The sequence below is a fragment of the Mirounga leonina genome, unplaced genomic scaffold, assembly GCF_011800145.1.
Source record: "Mirounga leonina isolate KUSES-001 unplaced genomic scaffold, KU_Mleo_1.0 Mir_357, whole genome shotgun sequence".
In the NCBI taxonomy this organism is placed as follows: domain Eukaryota; kingdom Metazoa; phylum Chordata; class Mammalia; order Carnivora; family Phocidae; genus Mirounga; species Mirounga leonina.
In genome coordinates, this window is record NW_023270702.1 from 7,830,960 (window position 1) to 7,850,946 (window position 19,987).

Below are 19,987 nucleotides of genomic sequence, written 5' to 3' on the forward strand. Positions count from 1 at the left end.
GTTTTTATATGAAGAGATTTGGGGCAAAGGGAAAAAGAGCCGATCAATTGGGTTGTCTGTTTTCTGAGAAAAAAAAAGATGTGTCGATAACCTGGACAGGGAAGGAATGGAGAGCTCAGTCTTGGGAGGTTTAGAAGGGAAAGGTCATCAGTGAGGCCTCTCTTTGATGATGATGAAGATCTAAGGAAAAGTCTATAGGTATAGGCCTTTTAACACTCAGAAGGTGCTGAAGTGGACAGCAGCTAGTTAGAGCAGGTTGGCAGGGCTGAAGGTCAGGGGTAGGGCAAAGCCAGCTTTGTTTTTCAAATGCAGGATGAAAAATCTCTAAAGTTCCATTCATGGTGTTATGACCCAGCCTGGAGAGAAACCAGGAATAGTCCATGCACAAACCACACAGGCATCACTCTGAGAACACTCAAAATTCTCCTAAGTCTAAAGAAAAACTTTGGAGTAGAGATATATATGAACCTGTGTCAACTTGAAAGTTTTTTAAGACAGCCTTAAATTTGTAGTGTCCTTTTCCTAGGTGTAATTCAAAGCATTTTACTATATCTTTCTACATATTTCATAAAATGGATATGGACCAATGAAAGTAAGCAGGAAAAGGGTTTTTGATTTTTTTCCACCCACATTATATGAATAACATTGACCATAATAATTAAATTTGTTATGAATAGAGAATTAATAATTTCTACTCTCTGTTTTCCTCATTTTTTACCCATTTTTTTCATGTTATTAGCTGATAGCATCTTAAATAACATGATTCTGCTAACAGTAGTTAGCAGTAGTATATAGATAATGGCAAATATTATAAAGACTACGATCAAGGAAAGAATTTCAATCAGCGGTGAAATTTTAATGCCATGGAGGGAATCAACTAACTTAAAAGCAAAGTATAATTTGAACATTTATCACAAAGACAGCCAGGAAATAAATGAGATTATACCCTACATAATGTAAATTAAATAAAGTCCTTTTTTTTCCCCCAAGAAGCTATTCTCATGAAACAGGAAATACAACTTCTTTTAAAGAATAGTCAGAAGCACAAGAACACACAAAAATAAACAAGATGAAACAAACCAATTGTTTTGAGATAGTATCACAGGGATGAAAATATTGCAATCCCAGTGTGTGAGAATTTAAAACATGATTCTCTGTGGAAGAGGCAAAAGGCACAGCTCTTGAAGGCCTCATGTGACATTAAAATGGTTACTTGGTTACTGACCTTTGACCCCTTTGGGCCTCTAGTTCCTGATTCACCTTGTTTCCCCTATTATAGCAGAATATGAAGATGGAAAAGAGAAATAACAGAGGAGATAAGAACAGAAAAAAGAAATTAGCAGTGACTCAGAAAAATGAAAAATGGAAACACTTTATTGTAACTGCCTCAATATATGGCTGGACATAATTTTGGCTATTATAATACAAAGCATAAGTAGTTATCACCATATCATTAGCTCATTCTCTGGTCTCGCCACCACCTTCATTCCATTATAATTCTGAAGACTGCCCACCCATCATGGATGGGAAGAGTTCTATGAATAATCCTCATTAGTCTCAACAGTGTTGGCATAGATTTCTTTTTCATCAAAGAGTAAACCATTTCCTGTGTCTCTAGGATGGGTTATTAGAATAAAGTGTTACCATATTAGTTTATAGGAAGTTTAGAGGAATAAAGACTGAATAGTGAAATAAATCCTTAGCTCTGATATTTTCAGGGTGTTCTACAATTTCAAGTTACCACAGAAACTAACACAATGCGTATCAACATTTTTCTCAGTAAGTTTTTTTTTCTTTTAATTTTATTTTCTTATGTTAGTCAACATACATTACATCATTAGTTTTTGATGTAGTGTTCCATGATTCATTGTTTGCGTATAACACCCAGTGCTCCATTCAATATGTGCCCTCTTTAATACCCATCACAGGCTAACCCCTTCCCCACCTCCCTCCCCTCTAGAACCCTCAGTTTGTTTCTCAGAGTCCATAGTCTCTCATGGTTCCTCTCCCCCTCCAATTCCCCCCCTTCATTTTTCCCTTCCTACTATCTTCTTTTTTTTTTTTTTTAACATATAATGTATTATTTGTTTCAGAGGTAAGTTTTAATACACACTGAGTGATAGCATGTTAATATGACAGTACCTCCCTCTTTACATTTGGATGTGTTATTAAATTTGTTTACTGGACAGAACAAACTGGAAAAGTTGAATTGTAAAATTCCTTTTGAAAAGAACCAAACAGTGTGCATTTCAATAAATTGTGATTTTTGCTGTTTTAATACCTGTTGAGGAACTGTATTTTAGTTTCGTGTTCTAAAGTAAGTAGGACACATTTCCAAACCAAAGAAAACTATCTTCCAATGCAAGAATAACTGACCTTTGGTCCAGGGGCTCCAGGCTCCCCTCGCTCACCTCTTCCAGGAGGCCCTGCCACCCCACGTTCACCCTGTCACAAAATACAAAACAAGTAAATGGCAATTCCTCCTTCCCCCCAGGCTGGTCCCTGTAGATTAACAAGTGAATTCAATAAAATCAAGGAAGGCGCAGAGTTACCATTTATTTACCATGTATCCTGCATTGTATTAATCTCAACATGGGTTATCTCATTTAATAATCAAAACAATTTTTCAATGTTTGTATTATCATTCCTATTTTATACACAAGGAAATGGTTTGGTAATGCCTATCTGATACCTATGTTGGTAAATGGAAGACCTTTAAAGGGAATTGATAAGAACCATCATTATATCTCAAGACAGACATGGACACAGTTTTCATTCTGTAGCCACTTTTTAAGATCTGCCAGGGAGAAGCATGGCAAAGTGGCTAAGTGCCAGGTTTTATAATTTGATGATATCCTGGGCTTTAATCCTGGCTCTGTTATTTACCAGTTCCGTGTTTGGGACAAATTAGTTAAGTTCTGAAAACCTCAGTTTTCTCTGTAATGTGAAGAAAAGTATAGTACTGATCTCACGATTTATGAAGGCAAAGTGCTCAGAATGGTGTAAGATACATAGGTGTTATAGCTTTTAACTATATTCATAGCTCTATGAAGTATGAACATGATCACTGCTCTCAAGGAGCTAATGATCTGGTTAGACAGACAAGATCCATATAAACAAAATAGTTAAGAATTAAGGAGTAATTAAGGCTAATGGTGAGAGAAGAGGAAATCCCATAGGGTTTTGAATGGTCCAGAATGGCTTGCTGGAGGTGAGATCCGAGTCATGTCCTAAAGGTTGTATTTTATAATTATTGTTGTTTATGACTATGCTGTTGATGAGTCCAGCAGCTGCCTAAAACACTTCACATGCGCTATCTTATTTAATCGTTGGGACAAAGGAGAAAGGTGATGGTTCTCAGAGTCTACAAATGAGGAGACTGAATAAAGCTCAGAGAGGTTAAGGAACTTGGCCAAAATCACAAAGCTTTTAAAGTGGGAGAGCTGTGATGTAAAACTGTGCTCAAACTTCTGTATTTTTTTGCATAATGTTTCTGTATGTAAATCTTTGCACATATCTGGTTATTTTATTTTTTTAAAGATTAGACTAATTTTTTTTTAATTTTTAAAAAGATTTTATTTATTTATTTGACGCAGAGAGCTCATGAGTAGGCAGAGCAGCAGGGAGAGGGAGAGGGAGAAGCAGACTCCCCACTGAGCAGGGAGCCTGATGCGGGACTCCATCCCAGGACCCTGGGATCACGACCTGAGCCGAAAGCAGATGCTGAACCGACTGAGCCACCCAGGCGCCCCTGGTCATTTTCTTAGAATAAATTCCTAGTTGGGGAATTGCTGGGTCAAAAAGTACAAACATTTGAAAAGCTTGCCAAATTGCTCTCCAGGAAGACAGTGTTGTTTTCCATTCCTAAGCACAGAGTAGAGAGTGTCCGCTTCCTGCCTGATAGGTAGAATTGCAATAATCAAAAAGGTTTGGAATTCAGACTGGTGATGGCATGTTTATGGGTGAGAAAGCCACCCTTCTCACTGAAGGAACTGATTCATCATGGAAAGGAGAATAAAATTGCACTGGATCCATCCTGGGTGATTTGGGGCTCTAAATTCCAAGATCTTTATCTGTATCATGCCCACTTTGGGATGCCTGTGGGGTTTTGCAGGGGAGATGGGATAGATTAGGGCAAGGATTAAAGAAGACTCAGCAGGTTCTTCAGCATGAACTGAAAAGAATGTGAAAATGGAGAGCCTGGGAGAAAGGCAAGGAACTTGTCTGGATAGAAGAAATGGAAGAGATCTTCCAAAAGGGATTTTCTAGGGATTAGAGATGGAAGGGTCTCTGTTGGTGTATGGAATTTTAATTTTTAAAAAATGTACCATATTCGGTCTTTCTTTTAATATTTTACAGAAGAATTCTAAAGTAGTAATTATAAGCTTATTTTAAAGAAAAGCAAAAACCTGAGAAAATCATTTATCTATAGCATATTACAGGAATGGAGCCTATATATGTGTACCTAGAATCACTTTTTGTCACAATGCCCCTAATTAGCTGCTTGTCACCCTATGGAATTATACTATTTATGTGTTTACTTCTATCTCTCCTTCCACCTCTGTCTCACATATACTGGAATGTAAGCTTCAGGAAAGTAGAGAGTTTTTGTTGCAGTTACTCTTCATCCTTAAATATTAGAAAAATCTCTGGCAAAAAAATGTGCTGAATTAATGAATAAAGATTTTACTCAAATATTCTGAATTATTTGTAATAAAACCCCATTTCTTTAGACTGACATAGGTTTCTCTCAGACACTTGATACAGATGCTGAGGAAACAGCAGTACATAAAAACAAATTTTTAGATACCATCATACAACTTCCTTCCTTACAATCTCTCTTCACTGTGTTGGGGATAAAATATGCAGGATTAGTTTATTTTTGAAGTCTGAATTTAGTGGTACAAATCCAGACTTGCCTACACAACTGGAAAAAGGCCACTCTTCGGCTCAGAGAGAATTTTAAATAAACATGACTTTTCCATTATGATACCAAATTCATGTTAAGCAATTCAGCTGAAAATTGCTCATATTGTTAATATAATTGTTAAAATATTGTTAATAAAACAAATTTCCTGTCCACATCCCTTCTTGTGGAAAGACAAAACAAGTACAGTACATTCTTTACTTTTATTGGGAATTCAGAGCAGTATCTGTTAAAATCAGGCTGGGTTCTTCATGAACAGAAATCAATGTTGATTTTGTGGCTTTACACCTGGATTTTTTTTGAAACCCCAGAGTAGTTTATTTTTATTTTTTTTAAAGACTTTATTTATTTATTTGAGAGAGAGAGAGACAGAAACAGCAACAGAGATAGTTAGAGCATGAGTGGGGAGGAGAGGGAGAAGCAGGCTTCTCCCTGAGCAGGGAGCCCAACATGGGGCTCGATCCCAGGACCCTCGGATCATGACCTGAGCTGAAGGCAGATGCTTAACCAACTGAGCCACCCAGGCGCTCCAACTCCAGAATAGTTCAAAGATTTTGTTTTTAAGTAATCTCTGTACCCAGCATGGGGTTCGAATTCACAACCCTGAGATCAAGAGTCTCATAGTCTGCTGACTGAGCTGGCCAGGTGCCCTGAAACTTCAGGGAAGTTGAAAATCAGTGAACTAAAGAAATGATATTTAGGGATGAACTCCATTCCCTACTACCTGTGTTTCTTCTACTTCCCCCTTTTTAGCAAACAAAATGCCACAAACATTTAAAGATCTAGTTCACACCTGGTTCTCTCTGGCATTGACCAAGTTTTCTATTTCTTTTGCTAATCTATGAGGCTGGCTTCTTTCTTTACCTGGCTCTGAGGCAGCAAGCCTGAATAAATACAACAGTTCTCATATGAACACGGAATTCTCATTATTCTCTTGCTTCCTCTCTCTTTATTCCAGAAAGCACATTTCTTGTGTGAATCTGTTCAGGCTAAAACAGGCATTCCTCATATTTTGTTAATAAGCCTGACAGCTCATAATGTGAAAAAGAAATTGCTTGAGAAAACAGCAATTTTGCATAAATTCTACTGAGTTTCAGTCCCCCTTAGGCCACACATAGTTTCCATTTACTAGGATTAGAGTTATTTTTTCTTGATCAGCAGAAATGAGGACCCCTCTGTCAAAACAGACCATGAACATATTTCCCTAGCTCTTAGAAATCATCCTGGCTTATTTCTGGTGAATGCAATACACACTGAGGCAAGGACTTCTACAGTTTAAAAATAAAAGAATGTAGTTTGATCTAATTTTGCCCCTTTGATTCATGAGTCTGTCATGAGTAAAGTTCCATCCATACCTTTTTATGTCTTACTGAGTAGATAAAAAGAAAACTATGGGTCCAACTACATCCACAGCAACATAATTTTTTATATGGTGGCATATAGATTTTGCTTTTAGGTCCCTCTCTAGGGTTGCCAAGTGTAAGATCATGACATGGTTTTCATTACAGGATCTTTCTCAGACATTATTCACGATAGATCCTTTTGAGATGAGACACTTAGGAATCTATATGACATCAGTACTTGCCTTTGAAATCTAGGGAGTGAGCAGGGGGCAAGGGGAGGGGGATAATAATAATGTTTGATTTATAAGTATGTCCTAAAATTGGCGATAAGGAGCAGCAGTTAATGAGTTCTATCTCTCCTCATCAGAATTCCCCCACCTTTTCATATGGTCAGGAGGCAAACAGCATCATATCAATTTAGGAACAATTTGGGGAAAACAGGAGCAACTAATATATTTCATTATCCTGTTGTCTTACCTGAGGCTTTCTGGAATTAGCTTCCTATTACTCTATTTAATATGGTTTTCCGTTAGAAGTGTTAGTAGTAGGTGATAGGTGTTTTTGTTCTCTATTAGGCAAAAATATCTGGTCACCTAAACAATAAAGTCACTCCACACTTCTTTCAACACAATGGATTAAAAATATATGACAAAATATTTCAGAAATAAAGGAAGGAAAAAAACTCCACTAACCTTTGTTCCTGGTAACCCTGGTAAACCTGGTTCTCCTTGAGGACCAATGAAACCTGGTTCTCCCTTTAAAAAGATGGGCATATGAGATTGTTATTCATTTGGCAGTAAATAAGTAAAGTTAAACTGATTTACTTTTACTGGGATTTTACCCCTTTGATTGTATGCAGCTTTCCTGCTAGACCCAGCTACTGAGTATAAAATTAATCAGAATTGGTTTTGGTCAGTGAAAATACTCTGAGCAAAACTTTGGAGAATCTTGAGAGAGTAAAATTGACAAAGAAACCAGACCGATGTCTTTACAAATTTCTTTGTCATCTGTTGTCCTCTATTTCTTATCATTTACCAAATTAAGATCCATTATGTTAGGGTGGATGTGGTACGTGGCCTCTAAGACAGGCCTCAATGATCCCACCTCCTGGGTATTCATGCCCTTGTGTAATTCCCTCTGCTAAAGTGTAGACTGGACTTACTGGCTCATATCTAACGAACAGAATATATTGGCAGAAGTAATGGGATATTACTTTGGAGACTAAGTTATAAAAAGACTGTGGCTTCCATCTTGGGGGCCCTTTCTTGTTCTCTCTTACTTGGATCACTTGCTTTGGGGAAAGCAAGCTGCCATGCTCTGAGCAGCTCTATGGGGAGGTCCACATGGTGAGGACCAAGTTCTACCAACAACCATGTGTGTGAGTTTGGGAGCAGATGGTCCACCCCAGTAGAGTCTTCAGATGAAACCACAGTCCTGGCTGACAGTTTGACTGCATCCTCGTGGGAGACACTGAGCCAGAGGCACCCATCTGAGTTGTGCTCAAATTCCTTTTCTTCCAAAACTGTGAGGTATTGGATGTTGTTAGTTTTGGGGGTAATATGGTAGGCAGCAATAGATAACTGATATATAGGTGTGGCCAGGGAAGAGATTCAGGAATGTTCAGCATGAAAGGAGAAATATCTCTCCTTGGTATACCTCCATAACCTCTTCCTCACTACCTGGAGGAAACCCAGTTGTGATATATTAAAATATATATTTGGTCTTGTTCCTGGTTCCTTGAACAGAGCTCCTAAAGCCCTTGGAATTTCCTGAGTGATAAAGAGTAATAGGAGTATCTTTTGTTATTCATAACAAACCCCTTTCAAACATACCTGAATTTATGCTAATGAGGTGACTTGGTGGGTTCCTAGATAGCTTCAGGAGGGGGGTGTTAAAGTTGGAACTTTCAGTCCTTCTCCTCTCACCATCTTCAGAGAGAGGGACTGGCAATTGAATTCAATCACCAATAGCCAATGATTTAATCAATCATGCTTATGTAATGGAACCTCTATAAAAATCTTTAAACAGTAGGGATTGGAGAGCCTCCAAGTTGATGAACACATCAATGTGCTGGCAGGATGGTAAATCTCAACTCCACAGGGACAGAGGCTCCTGTGCTTGAGACTCTTTTGACCTCACCCTATCTACCTCTTCATCTTAATCTTTTATAATGAACTGTAATAGCATGACATTTCCCTGAGTTTTGTGGGTTATTGTAGCCAATTATCAAACTTGAATGGGGATGAGGGTGGGTTGGTTGCTAGTACCCTCGAATTTGTAGCCAAGTCAGAAGGGCAGGTAACCAGGGGACCCAGTACTTGTGATTGGGGTCCCTAGACCATCCTTTATATAAAGAGGTTGAAAGTGAGGGCAGCTTTGTGGGACTGAGCCCTTAAAGCCTGTGGAGTCTGATGTTAACCCTAAATAGTTGGTGTCACAATAGGACTGAATTGTAGGACACCCAGTTGGTGTCAGAGGATCAGAGAGTTGGATAATTGGTGTTGGAAAAGACACCACATGTTTGTCAGAAAACACCTGAGACCAGTGTTCATATTTTCTTCAGTATCCATAAAGTTTTATTTCTTTTTAACAATGTGAGCTCAAATGTAAGAGTCTAACTTCCTGAAATCTATAAAGAAGTTTTAAAGCAAAAAATGTAATGGCTCTGTTCCCAAACTTACTGCTTCCCCCACCTCCATTTGGATTATTTCTGGAGCAGTTGCTAATGTTATTAATTTATTTGATTTTTTTCTAATGTAGTAATATTTCAACATTTGTTTTTTGATACTTAGAGTTGAGCAGGAAGATACAGAGAGGATCTTTTATGAAAAGTGTTTAATGTCATCAAATATTTTGAAACACGTTAGTTTTAAAATATGCCACATAAAACCTTGGGTACTGGGTGGGGAACAAATGGATATCACTACCACAAAATGTATCACACTGATACAGAACTCAAATATATTCATCTCTAGCTCTGATGCTCATGGTACTGGTTTAAGAAAAAAAAAAAAGGTGGAGGCTAAGTAATGCTTTAGGTTCATGGTTTGTGAATTTTTTGAGACTCTATTCCCATATCCTTACACATAATGGAAAGGGCCTCTGAACAAATAATTTTTGGATGATCTCTTAATTGTCTAAAATGAAAATCAACAATATTCGGAGAAATCAATGATGACCATTCTACATTAAAAAGAGTTTTAACAAAAAAATCACATGGAATACATTTATTTACAAGTAAGATATTTCTCCCAGTAAAATTTCATATACAAATTCATAAACATTCTCTGTCCACCCTCAAGAAAAAATTGTAATAAAGTAAATGTGTATCATTAGTAATGACTTACTGTCATGAAAATCTAATGTTAGTTGATAGGTTGAAAATTTATAGGCAGAAAAGACTCTTGCATATCTTCAAGTAGAAATAAACTGATCTCACTATTTAGCAAAGCAAATAGAACACTATTAAAGCATACTAGTAAAAGAGAAGAAAAAAGAGTAAATGTTGAAAAAATGTATTTCTTATTCAGGTTAGTGTTTAGTTTATACAAAGATGAAGCATGCAGTTTCAAAATTCACAAATAACTAAGTAAGGCTTTGTGATCTCAGTGGTCAGACAAAAGTGATTTTTCTTCCTTTAAAAAAATAGAATATACATTAAATTTTCCTGAGGAAAGTATAGTAAGTTCCCTTAAATAGAATGTTCAGGGGGGAAATTTTTATTTCCAGATACACAATTAGCAATGCATTTGACAGTCACAATGATTTTAGCATTGCTAATATTGGCTAATTTTAAAGACTTTGAGTACAATTAGGTTTACCTTATTTCACTCTAAGAAAGCATCTACCATATTGATGTATTCATTTCTTATCTCAATTTATTCAAGGGGAAATAGCATACTTAACTTTAAGATCACAATTTTATGTTTATTTAATTCCAGAGCTCTCAACCACTTTGGAGACATTTTCTTAATCCTCTCTATATCTTGGCAGGATGGGGAGGAAATAATCAATGGTCTCTTTTCTGTCTCAGGCTTGAAAGCCAATTGTTGAAGTAAATAATGCATAAATATGTCTACTCATAGTCTTGAGCTGGTCGGGTGTTTCTTAACTTCCTAAGCTAATGACAGAGGTTCTCAACCCCTTTCATTTACCCGTATTAGTGTACACAGTAGGAAAAGTTCATTGATATGGTTTCAGATTCCACATTTCATTTAACCTTTAAGAAACTACCATTTGTAGAGTTTGGGTAGTACTGAAGAAGAATATCCACAATTTTATGAAAAGGCTATTAAAATAATCTTCCCTTGTCCAATGACATATCTGTGTGAGGCTGTTTTTCTTCATACACTTCAACTAAAACAACAAATTGCAACAGATTGAATGCATAAGCAGATATGACAATCCAGCTACCTTCTGTTAAGCCAGACATTAAAGCGATTAGCCAAAAAAAAAAAAAAAAAAAAAAGTATAACAATGCACTGTTCTTGCTAATTTTTTGTTTTGTTTTAGAAAATTCAGTTATATTTCATTAAAAAATGCTATTTAATTAACACATAATGATTTTTTAAAAATTCCTCAGTTTTAATTTCTTTTTTTTAAATTTATTTGACAGAGAGAGACACAGCGCGAGAGGGAACACAAGCAGGGGGAGTGGTGGGAGAAGCAGTCTTCCCGCTGAGTAGGGAGCCCGATGCGGGGCTCCATCCCAGGACCCTGGGATCATGACCTGAGCCGAAGGCAGACGCTTAACGAATGCGCCACCCAGGTGCCCCTCAATTTTAATTTCTAATACAGAAACCTCAATAGATATAAGCCTACATAAATGAAAATTCTTTCAATCCTAGTTTTTAAGTGTGTAAAGGAGTTTTGAGACCAAAATTTTTGAGAACTCTTGGTACAAAAGTACAGAATTGAGTTAAAGCCTGGCTTTGCAAATTGGAATCCTGAGGTGCCTAATAACAGAAGATTCTACTGTTTTTAAAGGGTGGCTTAGTCAAGAGTTATAAGATAATGCAAGCAAAACACTTAATGTTGTCTTTAGAATAAAGTGAACAATAACTTTGTTATTATTGTTGCCCTTATCTTATAGTCTCAAAAATGTTAGCTATCATCATTATTATTGTGCTTAGTAATAGTATTACAACATCTCTGCAACTAATTGGTGATATACAAGGTGACTTTTTGATTCTCTACGATCTATATGAAGCATGCAGCTATTCGCAATATTCATATTGCTATTCGCAATACCTCTCCAACTTCTTCCAAGAAGTAACCCTAAATTTTCTCATGTGAATATATCATCATTTCATGAGACAATATCCAGCTGTCAGAGACTATAGGACTACAAAAGCAGAAGTGTATAAGGTAGAGAAGTGACAGATGTACTAAGAATGAGTTTTCTTCCTGTAAGGAAGGAAAAGGAGAAAATGGTCATACCTACTGAATTTCTCTAAGTAAATCTAATCCTTTAAAAAAAATCTTGCCTCTTTGATTAAAACCTCAATAGATATAAGTTGATTATATTATATATATATATGAATATATATATTACATATAAATTGATTAAAAGTTCTAACCTCCTAAAATGTCTAGGAGAAAAGCCATGACAACCTATGGTTTTGTGGTGAAAAAAATAAGCAATTGGTTATTCTACCGTAGTCCCAATTCTAGTTAATCAGGATAGAGGAAGGAGGCTGACTTAGGAGAAGGTAGGGGAAAGCAGCTGAAATATAATCTAAACACAAAACACTCTTGGGAAAAAAATCTTTGGAGAAAATCAAACTATATAAAAATGAGGTTATATAAGTTTTCAGGGTAAAGAGCAGGAGAACTATTTTTATTGGACTATATAATAATCCTCAGAACTGTTTTTATACATCTAGTCTGATTTAATCAACAGGAAATAAGATTGCTAAATTGGAAATTATTCACACATATTTGTCTGAGCACACAAGGTAGGGTAGACAGACAATAGAGGAAGTTGGAACAACAGTGCAATTAAACCCTTACACTACTTTTAATGAAGGGGCAACTAAATTTAGAGTTTTAAAAAATTTATAAGACAATTACTTGAATTCGAAAATCCAAATTATAATTTCTATGAGCCGTTTCAGGAATTACATGCAAACATAAGGCAGAGATCCTTTGAAAAGGGAAGATGCTAACTGTCATAATCAGGGAAACATGTATTTACACAGGTAAACAGCAATTAAAATAGCTCCACCATTGAAGTGAAAACAATAAAATATGACATTTTCTGAAACAATATTAATCTTTTCAGTTTATGATGTATTAATGCTTTTTTTTTAAATGACAACAAAAAATATCTAAGAAAAATAGGGGAAAGGCAGAGCTTTAAACATTGGTTTGTCATGAACACCAGGGCCCCAATGAATAGCATAAAAATGAGTTGAGAAAGGGCGCCTGGGTGGCTCAGATGGTTAAGCGTCTGCCTTCGGCTCAGGTCATGATCCCAGGGTCTTGGGATCGAGTCCCACATCGGGCTCCCTGCTCCTTGGGAGCTTGCTTCTCCCTCTGCCTCTCTCTCTGTCTCTCATGAATAAATAAATAAAATCTTTAAAAAAAAAAAAATGAGTTGAGAAGATCATTACTTCAGAGCCACTTTAATCTGTTCTTCTCTCAAGTTTCATATATGTATTTTCTCTCATTTCATAAATACATTTAAATTTGCCTCCATCTCTCTCTAGTCAATCACCATCTCTAGTGAGATAGCATTTTAGGTTTTTACTTTTGTTCCTATTGAGAACAAGATTACAAAGCCAACTGGGATTCCATTCCTATTGGTGCTGCTGATCCTGTATGGAAGGGAATCAAAAGAGTGAAGGCAACCAACTGACAGATCTTAAAATGTCATTGTAAAGTTGGTGCTCAAATACAGGGAAAGAGAAAAGTAAAAATTAGAGAAAGAAGGAGAAGAAGGAATCGTGGAGGAATGTTGGGACAGAGCAGGGAGAAGACAGGAGAGAAAGAAGAATGGAGAGGAACAAGTATCTTAAAATTTTCTGTTCCTCTACCATGACCATAACTATTAAATCCAGGTTTAATCAGTTACTTTTGTCGTCGTGTTTTCACGGGTCCTGGAAACATCCAACTACATCTATGCCTGAGACAGACACAGGAAAATAAAACAATATAATACCTAACTCTTAAAAGAAATACAGAGCTCTGATTTAACCAAAGCCCGGAGATAAAATATATACAGCACTATTGATCAGAACCCCTTAACACATTCCAAAATTTTAACTGCTTAAACACAGTTAATTGCTGGCACAATATTCTGCTCCCCAAGCCACATGCTAGCCAGTGATTAAATGGTTGTCAGAGAAATGGAAAGCCTTGTCTGTGCTATTGTAATATGGCACTAATGCAGCATTGAATTCCAAAATGAAGAAAAATTTGGTTTAATTTTCTGCTCTTGTCTTGGATGTTGCATCTGATTTCTTCCTAGGTTGTTTCATGAGTTTTGTCCTTTGTTTATTCTTTAATTAATTAGCTCACCACCAATGAGTTCAAATATCAAGTCTCTTAGCATAATACCCTCTAGTTCCATCCGCATCGTTGCAAATGGCAAGATTTCTTTTTTTGATGGCTGCATAATATTCCATTGTATATATATACCACATAACATAATAAAAAAAAATCAAGTCTCAATACCAAAACTGTAACATGTTTCCCTGTGTTAAGCTGGTAGGAAAAAAATCAATAATAGAGTAGCTGTGGTTTAGGCAACCAGACTGGGATTTGGGTTGGGCAGAAGAAATGCTATTTATTCAGCCCATAGCACAGTGTAGGCCTCAAAGTACATTGCTGGGAGCCGCTGCAACGCAGCAAGCAGTCCCATCTGAAAATCTGACACAATTTGCTAATTTGAATGAAGGTTTTAATTAAGCAGCCAGGGCACATAAAGATGCAGAACCAAGCCTACAGAGAATAGCTCTAGCTGAGATCAAAGAGGTATCTTCCCATGACCAACTTTGGAGGGCCTAATGGTCTCACATTGACCTTTCCAACTGTAGCTAACCATTTCAGCAGCCACAACTTTGATCTTGCAGTATGAAGCTCAAGGAAGATAAGTCACAATAGCTAGTAAGTACTATATTTGAACAATTATCCTGATTTTGCACCAAAAATTTTCCTTGCTGATTAGAGTGTTAATATTAGATCTCTCTTCTTCTCTCTCTTTCTATCCACCTAGCTTTCTTTCATACATTGGCAATGTATGCATAAATAAGAAAATTAAGCTATAGGTAGGTGGGATCTATTCACTCTATAAGATTTAAAAAGATACAAAAAAGATAAGATTTTTGACTGAAGCCACTTTTACTTAACTCATTTGTTGTTACTTTTAAAAACTTTCAATAGCTGGGGCGCTCGGGTGGCTCAGCCGTTAAGCGTCTGCCTTCGGCTCAGGTCATGATCCCGGGGTCCTGGGATCGAGCCCTACATCTGGCTCCCTGCTCCGTGGGAAGCCTGCTTCTTCCTCTCCCACTTCCCCCTGCTTGTGTTCCCTCTCTTGCTGTCTCTCTCTCTGTCAAATAAATAAATAAAATCTTTAAAAACAAACAAACAAAAAAACTTTAAATAGCCTAATGGGGCGACTGGGTGGCTCAGCCATTTGGGCGGCTGCCTTCGGCTCGGGTCATGATCCCAGGGTCCTGGGATCGAGCCCCGCATTGGGCTCCCTGCTCAGCGGGAAGCCTGCTTCTCCCTCTGCCTGCCACTTCCCCTGCTTGTGCTCTCTCTCTGTCAAATAAATAAATAAAATATTTTTTAAAAAATAAATAAATAGCTTAATGAGATAGCTTATAAATTCTGTGTATTCTGACAACCGCCCCCACACACAAAACAAAACACCCTAAGACAAAACAAAATACCCCAAAACAATGCAAACAATTACTTTCTTTAACAAAAGAGGGCAACAAAAACTGGCCTTCTATATTAAAACAAGGCAAAGGAAAGGTAGAAAATTCCCTAAGAATATGATCTTTCTGAAATCTAACAATAACCGTCAAAGGTCTCATTAAGTTTTAGAATTCCATAATAAAATCTGGACTGATTTTCCTTCAAGCCCATATTTAATACATAGCAAGAAAGTATTTGAGACCACCTTCCTTTATCTTCTAAATGGCTATTGGGACAGTCTACTGAATACTCTTCTATCAAATTTACATAAAGGTGAGAATTTCACAAAGGTGAGAAGAGTCAACAAATACATAGAGGGGATTATTGGTCAAGGTAAGAAAGGAAGAGATGGCTTCATTCACACAGAAATGGCTCCCCGGGTGTTTCCCTATAAACTTCCAGAGCTTACCATCTGTTAAGTGGAATGGTGGCCAGAAAGTCCTAACTGATTAGCTCTCGCCCACAGAAAAATCTCTGGTTTTTCATTTATTACCATTTGTTTTATTTTTATGTCATTATCAATTAAAGCAGTAAAAGATATTATTTTTTTAACCTGTCTAAAAAATCCTCTAACATACCAGCTTAACCCAAGTCATGTTTTCCATGATATTTATTACTCCCAAGCAGATCCAATTTTCATTGCCCAAAAATAGTACAATAGGCCTTAAAAAATATGTGCTGATTTGCCTGGGTGCTAAAGCATCACCAATAATTTTGATTAATGTGTCTTGACACTGAATGCATTAGCCATACAATATTCTCCTTGCTTAAAGGCTAATTAGAATTCAAGTCAGCATGATACCTGCTTCTGAGGATTACAGAAAGAACATTTGTTGTAATAAGAACGTCCAGGCAGCTAGTTTTTGTAATGATTGATTTGTAAAATTATTGAGGGGAAAAAAAAAAAGAATGAGAAAGTAGAGTCTGTCCCCAAAACAGTATTTCCCTTAAGGATAAAATTTGAGTATAAATTAAAACATCTTGGTGATATGATGAAAATGAACTGCAATAGTAGATTTATTTAAAACTCAGAAACATACCTTTCTGCTTTTTTTTTTTTCTTAACAGGATTACATCATGAAAACACATTCAGTATATTTATTGGAGGTTTCATTATGGCTGCTAAAAAATCTCTGATTTCTGGTTGCATGAGTTTCCTAATTGTATTCTTAAACTACTCAGCTGCTCAGACACACTCTGTGCAGGAAGGAAATAATTATAAGTAACAATAACACAATCTTATCCTTTTAACCAGTATTTCTTCCTTTTCTTTTTTTCTTTTAGGAATACATTTCACATCCTATGTTACTTCCAAAAACTTTCCCCTCTCACTTTTAAAATGTGACTTGATGTTTCTGAGGAAGGAACCTCATCTCCAATGGATTTAGATGGTAAATTTCTATTAGATTATTAAACACTGTAATTAATCCTAAGAATGCCAACATAAATGTTCCTGCCACCTGTAAAGCTTAGCCTTTATATGATTTGGTGGCAATGATGATTTCATATAATGAGGTATAAAGAACCAATTACTGTCTCATACCCTCCCAATCCTCAAATTCTTAATCTGAATGTCAAATTTTCACTAATGTGGAAGCCAGAAGAAATCTATCAAGTTTGAGGGAAAATACTTAAAAATTTTTTTTGCCACCTAAAAGCTTTTTTTCATTTGATGTAATTTTTACTGTATTATGTTTCCCTATGCTATTAATTTTACTGTGTTATATAAATTTTTTCCAATCTACTTTCTGAATATGATGAGATAAACTGCTGGTCTCTGTTGAAAGGAGAAAAGCACGCTTTGAAAATCCATATTTGTAAAAAATGTCTTGGTCCAGGTAACACTATGACTGGGGCCTAGAAAATTTTCCTCATTACATGTTCAGTTTCTCTTGTGAACAGTGTAGGAAGGAGAATTTTGACAGTACCATGTCTTATGCACAGATGGTTCCTTCATCCTTTGTTCCTGGAATATATTTGAGTTATAGGAAAAGGGGATCGTGTGATGTTCAAGAGAAAGTAGGTTTCTTACTGCTCTTAAAGGTAATATTCATCTATCACAGCAAAGGAGTTTTCAGAATTTACCTCTATTAACCTATAGAATGTAAATGGCTTTACGTTCTCCAGGTTAAAATTACTCACATGAGGAAAGACTATATTGAACATGTACATAACCAATGCAATATTCTGAGCTGCTCTAAGAGAAAGAAAGAGTAATAGTTAAAATTTATATAGGATTTACTATATGCTTGGCAATATTTTAGGAGCCGCACATATATTAATTCACTTAATATACACAACTCTCTGAGTTATGTACAGTGATGATTCTCATTTTATAAGGAAACCAGAGGACAGGGAGATTATTGTAACTTGCCCAATGTCATGATACAGCTTCATTACTCGTGAGGGGTTGAACCAGTACCCACACATTGGTGGTCTGGTTCTAAAGTCAGGTCTCTTGATCACTGCTCTATACTGCTTCATTACTAGGGTAATATAATCATAAAAGGGGTAAGTAACATATTTACATATTTCAAAATAAGTGTGGAGAGAAAAAATTTTTTTAAATAGGAACTTCAGATCTTACCCTTTTATGTGATATCAGAAAAGCTAGTTACAGTAAGTTTTACCCATGAAAAACATATATGAAGGCTTGTTTATAAAAATCATTTTCTGAGCTCAAATCTTATTCCAGAAGATCAATGTCTACATGGTACATTGTGCATAATTTAATTTTCCCAGCTGAACATCTTGACACTATATGAACCATGAATGCATGAAACAGGAATTCCAAATGTCTTCCACATGGTGAGAGAACTTTCCAATACTTGTGCAGGAAGCTTAAGAGTAGTTTGAAATTAAGGTATGCCTGTTCTTGGTGACTTTTTTTATGTATGCCCAAGGTATCAGCACTTTTCTCTGAGTGGGACTCTGAGGTGATAGATAGATGAGTCTGCTGTCTGTATTTAGGTACTTTGCTCATTTCCTAAGAGCTATGTGGAAGGCATTTGGGTGCTCATTAAGTTCCCCACCATTCCCTGAGAGCAACAGGTGGTGAATCAAAGCTTCGCTGGTATGTCATGGCTGGTTTCCTCAATGTCTTGTAAAATAACGGATGGCATTTGCATGCTCTCTGTAGTACCAGCAGATAAGAAGGGGATGAATAGCAACAGGAAGTATTTCCAAAGCATGAACTATCACACAAGTTCTTGCTACCACACGTTCTAAATCCATACATGTGGTTTCATCTTTTAAATATTGTTACTCATTCAAACTATGAAATCACGATTAACTATCCTGTGGCTAGCAACTGAGTAGAAGCAAGGTATATTGAAGGAATAAAGAACAGCTCAAGTTAATGAAGCTATATCTTAAGGTTATAAACTTGTAACTCCACATTTATAAATATCCAATGCCTGCTAATGACTATGTGTTCTGAAATAGTCTCCTTCACAAGATGACTTCTGTATTCTGAGCACCTACTACATTATAAAGAACATTGCTCATATCCTGAACTAGAGTGAGACAACAAAGCTAATTAAACCAAAAACAGAATCTGTGATTTAAATCAAATACTGGGTAATTCCCCAACAGCACTTGCTAATTGCACAGAAAAGGATCTCTAGTGAAAGATAAAAGGTTTTGTCAATTGCTAGCTTCTTATCACAACAATCACAGTCAAGGTTTAAAAAACAAAGGAAAATATCAGCTATATGACCTTGACAAAATACATCTGGCAATGTCCTAGGACCCTTGGAATAAAAGCGTTTACTGGAGGTGACAAATCACCAACACTCTTCCCAATTTGAAAAAGTTCAAAATAGGTCATAAAGTTCAAAAGGTCACATATGACTAGGGAAAGGCCATGGGATATTTTTCGTGGTGGGAGACATAAAATGAATAAGAGGTAATGAAAACAAATAGAGTAATTCAAATTGGGTTTTGTTTGTTTCGGAGGGAAAAACCCCAACACCTTCACCGTAACCTTACATAATCTTTCTCACCAAGACAGTGCATCATACTCAGGAGAAGGGACAAGCGCATTTCAATGAAGCGCTGAGGTTCCTGGCACACTAAGCCGGGCATTGGAAGTACAGCCCTGCTAACTTAGGAGTAAGTGCTGCAGGAAACCCTCCCCCAGCCCTTCCCAAATGTCCCTCCTTTCCAATGCCTTCCCCCTTATTTATAATGCAACAGTGTTCTTTTTAACTCATGTTGAGTATAATTTTCTTAAATTTGTTTTAAACATCTATGATCTCCCAATCATTTGTAAAAGGCTCTTTTTTTAATGTGTGGGAATTACTAAGGAACTGCCATAAATTAACTCTACAATATGAAATCACATATTTAATTATTTTGCTAAATATCAAGTGATAAGGAAAAGACTTGGCCCTTTAGTATGCTTTGTCATACAGTGTACTTTTTCACTGTGGAAGCCAAAGACAAAATATATTAAAAGGACATATCTGAATGTCCATGATACTAATCTGGAAACATCAAACAAAAAGCAGAAATTTCTGACTGCCAGACTGAAAAACACAGTTTTCATGTCTGTTACTTATACCAAATAAAGTCATATATTTTATGACCGTATATATAATATACGTATATAATACCGTACGATGTCTGGGGAACTCAATAATTTAACATGTTTATTTCTAAAGCCATATTATTTCATGTACCATACTTCAAACACAACCTTCATCTAACAGTATACATAACCCTCACACTGAAACTAGGATTATTCATTTTAGAATGGTCTAATGCACACTAAAGATTGATTCAAAATCTA

The 19,987-nt window shown here is 36.4% G+C and overlaps 1 protein-coding gene across 1 annotated transcript in view; it reads right to left on the reverse strand.

Moving 5' to 3' along the window:
- The window catches only part of COL25A1 (collagen type XXV alpha 1 chain), a 456,841-nt gene that overhangs the window by 40,662 nt on the left and 396,192 nt on the right, over positions 1-19,987 (reverse strand). The window contains exons 19-21 of the mRNA XM_035030134.1: positions 6,963-7,025; positions 2,377-2,445; positions 1,226-1,270 (exon numbers count right to left, since the gene is read on the reverse strand). Coding sequence (XP_034886025.1) covers positions 1,226-1,270; positions 2,377-2,445; positions 6,963-7,025 — 177 coding nt within the window. The remainder of the gene's footprint in view (positions 1-1,225; positions 1,271-2,376; positions 2,446-6,962; positions 7,026-19,987) is intronic.